Raw genomic sequence first — 3,523 nt, 5'->3', positions numbered from 1 at the left:
GTCTTCCTCTTCCTCCTCTTCTTCCTTTATCTCCTCCTCTTCCTTCAGCGGTTCCTCCTGGGCGTAGCCTGCAGGAGAAGAGAAGACATGAAATAATAATGGCAGGTTACATATTCGGTCTCGATCTCTCTCGGTCTAAGTGCTTCCCAGATCAAACTGAACGGCAATTTAATCTACGCTTGTATGAACTGTGAGCAATGGATACAGGAGAAAGCCAAATGGTGTCTTTTGTGCTATCTCAGGCCCCCCCCCTCTTTATAATTGGCAGGAGTCATAATTCTTTGCAAATGCTTAGAATCCCAAGTGAATAATTTTCACGTTTAAGAACTATCACTCTAATACTCCCGTAATGGGGCAGTCGCTAAATTCACGCGTACGACTTGCAGGAAAGTTGGACTGAAATTCAAGTCCCATTAAAGACGCATCTCCACAGAGAAGGACGTTGGCTCATAGGAAAACTAAGACGTGACCCCTGGCATCTCCATGGTAGGTTCACCAAGACATTTGGCTATACTGACATACCATCATCCTAATAAATCGTTTTTGAGTGCTCAAAAGTAATTTGGATGGATAGCCATTCCATTTGTGATAGCCAGTGTCTTTTTGTTACAATATTTTTATTTGTAGAGAGTCACACAGCGCGGAGAGAGATTATGGAGTATTGAATAAGCCCTTCCATTGCTAGCCAAAAAATTATGTAAACTCAGCAAACATAATGATTTAAAAATAACAGCAAATGGCACTAGAATGGGAGATTTGGGGACTATCCTATTATTCTCAAACAGGTTTATGAAGACCTTTTTCAGACAAGGCTGAAAATTCCCTCTAGATCTTGTGCCTGTAATTTCAAATGCACTTTGATTTGTGGGGACCCGTCATGAGATGCCAATTATACGTTTGATTTGTAGATGCAAAATGCTATTGGGGATGCATGCTTTCCCTTCTCTGAAAGGATTTAGGACCAGTAATTGCACAGGGAAAATGAAGGAACGAGAGAGCGGATGCAAAGGGAATTAACGGGCAAATATCCATCAATGGAGATGAGGAATGGGACTATTTACGCCTATGTGCTCGTTTTCTTCACCTGGCCTTTTCAGAGCCACGTGGATAAAATGCAACCAAAGAAACACCAAAGCAAGGGAGATTCAGCCTTAGATTTGCAAGGCTGGCACGATCTCATGCGATATTTTTCTTATGAGCGTCCACCTGTCCTCTCAGTGTAGGTAGGTACTTGGGAGAGACTCTAAAGTGCTGTTGTTATTTCCATTCATCGGAACGGAAAGGGGTGATTATGCCTTGGAGGTCTGTCTCGCAAGGCAGGTGGCGACGTAGGAGAGAAGGGGGTTTGTTAGAAGAAAAGCGGCTGGCACCCCAAACCGGAAACTCCAAAGGCCCCAGCTACTGAGCCATTGTCCTCTCTTAAGAACCATGCTAACCCCCGCAAATGCGGTCTTTCATTTTATCTAATATCGACATGAAGTAGAAACTATTATTATTTTCATTCCACAGGTGGGGAAACTGAGGCTTCGAGGTTAAGAAACTTGCCCGAGGCCACACAACTAGTATCACGGAGTCCTTGATGAGAAAATCCATGGTCTTAACCACTGGGCTCTACTCTCTATTACCAACCCAATGAATAAGAAAGCAAGAAAATGTTGCAGAGACTCAGAGGTCAAAGGTTAATCAGAGGAATTTCACTGGAATGTCACTAAATGAATAACTACCTCGGGGAAAGAACTGTGGGAATGCTGGATAGACGAACCGCTGATTTTAAGGGCATGATACCATAAAGCAAGATGAAATGTAAAAATTCTGTCTAAAAACCAATTCTATGGTTGCGTTCATTATGTTATTGCTATTGGTGTAGTGCTTTTGCTTTCCCAGCGAGCTGACAAGTGGATTTTTCATTAAACTGGTGTGCTGGTCTCTAGTTCCATAAATTGATTTGAAGAAACAAAAGCTACTCGATCTAGTCAAACAACCATTAATACGTGGTCACTACTCGCAAGAAAACCCTTCGTTTAAAATAACCGAGTGACTGAATTAGACCACCCCCGCCATCTTCGCCACATTTTCTTTTTCCCGGACTAATTTCTATGTTTGCAAAAAGAGTCATACAATTCAGTTCAAGAACGTCTGTTACAAAATTAATGAACGAAGCGCTATTGAGCCAACCAAAATACTTTCAAAGAATCAGGCAAATTTCATCAAACAAACAGAGTCACTTTTGAGAATTAAAGGGACTTTATCACTCATGCACTGGGACAACACGCATTAGCCGGGACTACTGTCCTAGGCCAACTGAGATACGGTCACCCCAAATATGGGGAATTTAATCACAGCAACAAAGAAAACTGCCTGTGCGTGTGAACATATGCGCGTGCACACACGCACACAGACGTGAACACATCTGGGGGAATAAAAGAGCACTTTCTGTCATCGCAATCGGTTAAGGGTGTTGCCACGTTTTCTTGTCTCGGTATTTTCGGTGCCTAGCACAGGGCACTTAGTAGGACGCCTGGAAGTGATTCATGTTATTTTGTATGTGTGTTGAGGAAAGATACAGGTGTGCAGGTGTACACACGCACACACATACACACACACATACACGTGCACGAACACACACAAAAACTGCCCGGCCAATAGTCATTTTTGCATGAGGGAAAAAGAGTGGGTTTTTTTTTTTTTTTTTCCTTTTTCTGCTGACATTTGGAAGCAGAGCTCTTTCTGGACCAGCTCGGCTCCGCAATCTACTTTGTCCTTCTAAATGGATTCCCCAGAAGAAAAGTCGGAGACAGCGAATGCCTCCCCCACAATACAGATAAAATTTTCTGCTTAATTAGGCATTGACATGTTTACTATAACCTTTACAGAAGAGTTTCTCGTGCTGAGAGACCCTTTTTGTCTGTTTTCTTCTGCAGAACAGACTAAATCTCATGCATCCGATAAGGTAACGCATTGAAAAGGCTCATAAAAAAAAGTGCCAAAGCGTCCATCAAAGTCAGTGTATTTTAACAATGGCTGAGGGTTCCAAGGAGTTTTTTAAAAAAACGCGTTTTAATATTATACATTTAAAACTGCTCACTTGACTTAAGTGATTTTTGTTTGCCACCGGCAGCCGAGGCGAGAGAGCGAAGACAGCCAGGATGGGGAGGATGTGGGTATATAATGAGTATCTGTCTCTCTCTCTATCGATGATGTGTTTAATAAGATTGCTTCATGTGTAAATCTTGGTAAAGTGGATGAGTGGCAAGTTTATTCTTATGAATACTTATTTAGCAAAAGAAGATGATGGCAAATTACGCCAAGACACAATAAGAAAAGACTGCTCCCCATAGAACCTCCCTATTGATTCCGGGTTAAAGATCAAACATGTCCCTTTCCAACCTGAATGTCTCGTTTTGTCCCTGACCACTGCCAGGCTCTAGCCACACGGAGCTTCTCCATTCCGAGGGCGGCGAAGTCATGAGCCAACCTTGTCAGTTCTGTGTCTAAGTGACTGCCTCAGGGGACCGATTCTCTT

The 3,523-nt window shown here is 42.6% G+C and overlaps 1 protein-coding gene across 1 annotated transcript in view; it reads right to left on the bottom strand.

Moving 5' to 3' along the window:
• The window catches only part of TSHZ2 (teashirt zinc finger homeobox 2), a 400,060-nt gene that overhangs the window by 158,330 nt on the left and 238,207 nt on the right, over positions 1 to 3,523 (bottom strand). The window contains exon 2 of the mRNA XM_015596855.2: positions 1 to 68. This exon is cut by the window's left edge and continues 3,008 nt beyond it. Within this exon, the coding sequence (XP_015452341.1) occupies positions 1 to 68 (68 nt within the window). The remainder of the gene's footprint in view (positions 69 to 3,523) is intronic.

Source organism: Pteropus alecto, unplaced genomic scaffold (genome assembly GCF_000325575.1).
Source record: "Pteropus alecto unplaced genomic scaffold, ASM32557v1 scaffold45, whole genome shotgun sequence".
Taxonomy (NCBI): Eukaryota; Metazoa; Chordata; class Mammalia; order Chiroptera; family Pteropodidae; genus Pteropus; species Pteropus alecto.
Note: the sequence above shows the minus strand (reverse complement) of the source record. Positions and strands in the feature narration are given on the sequence as shown.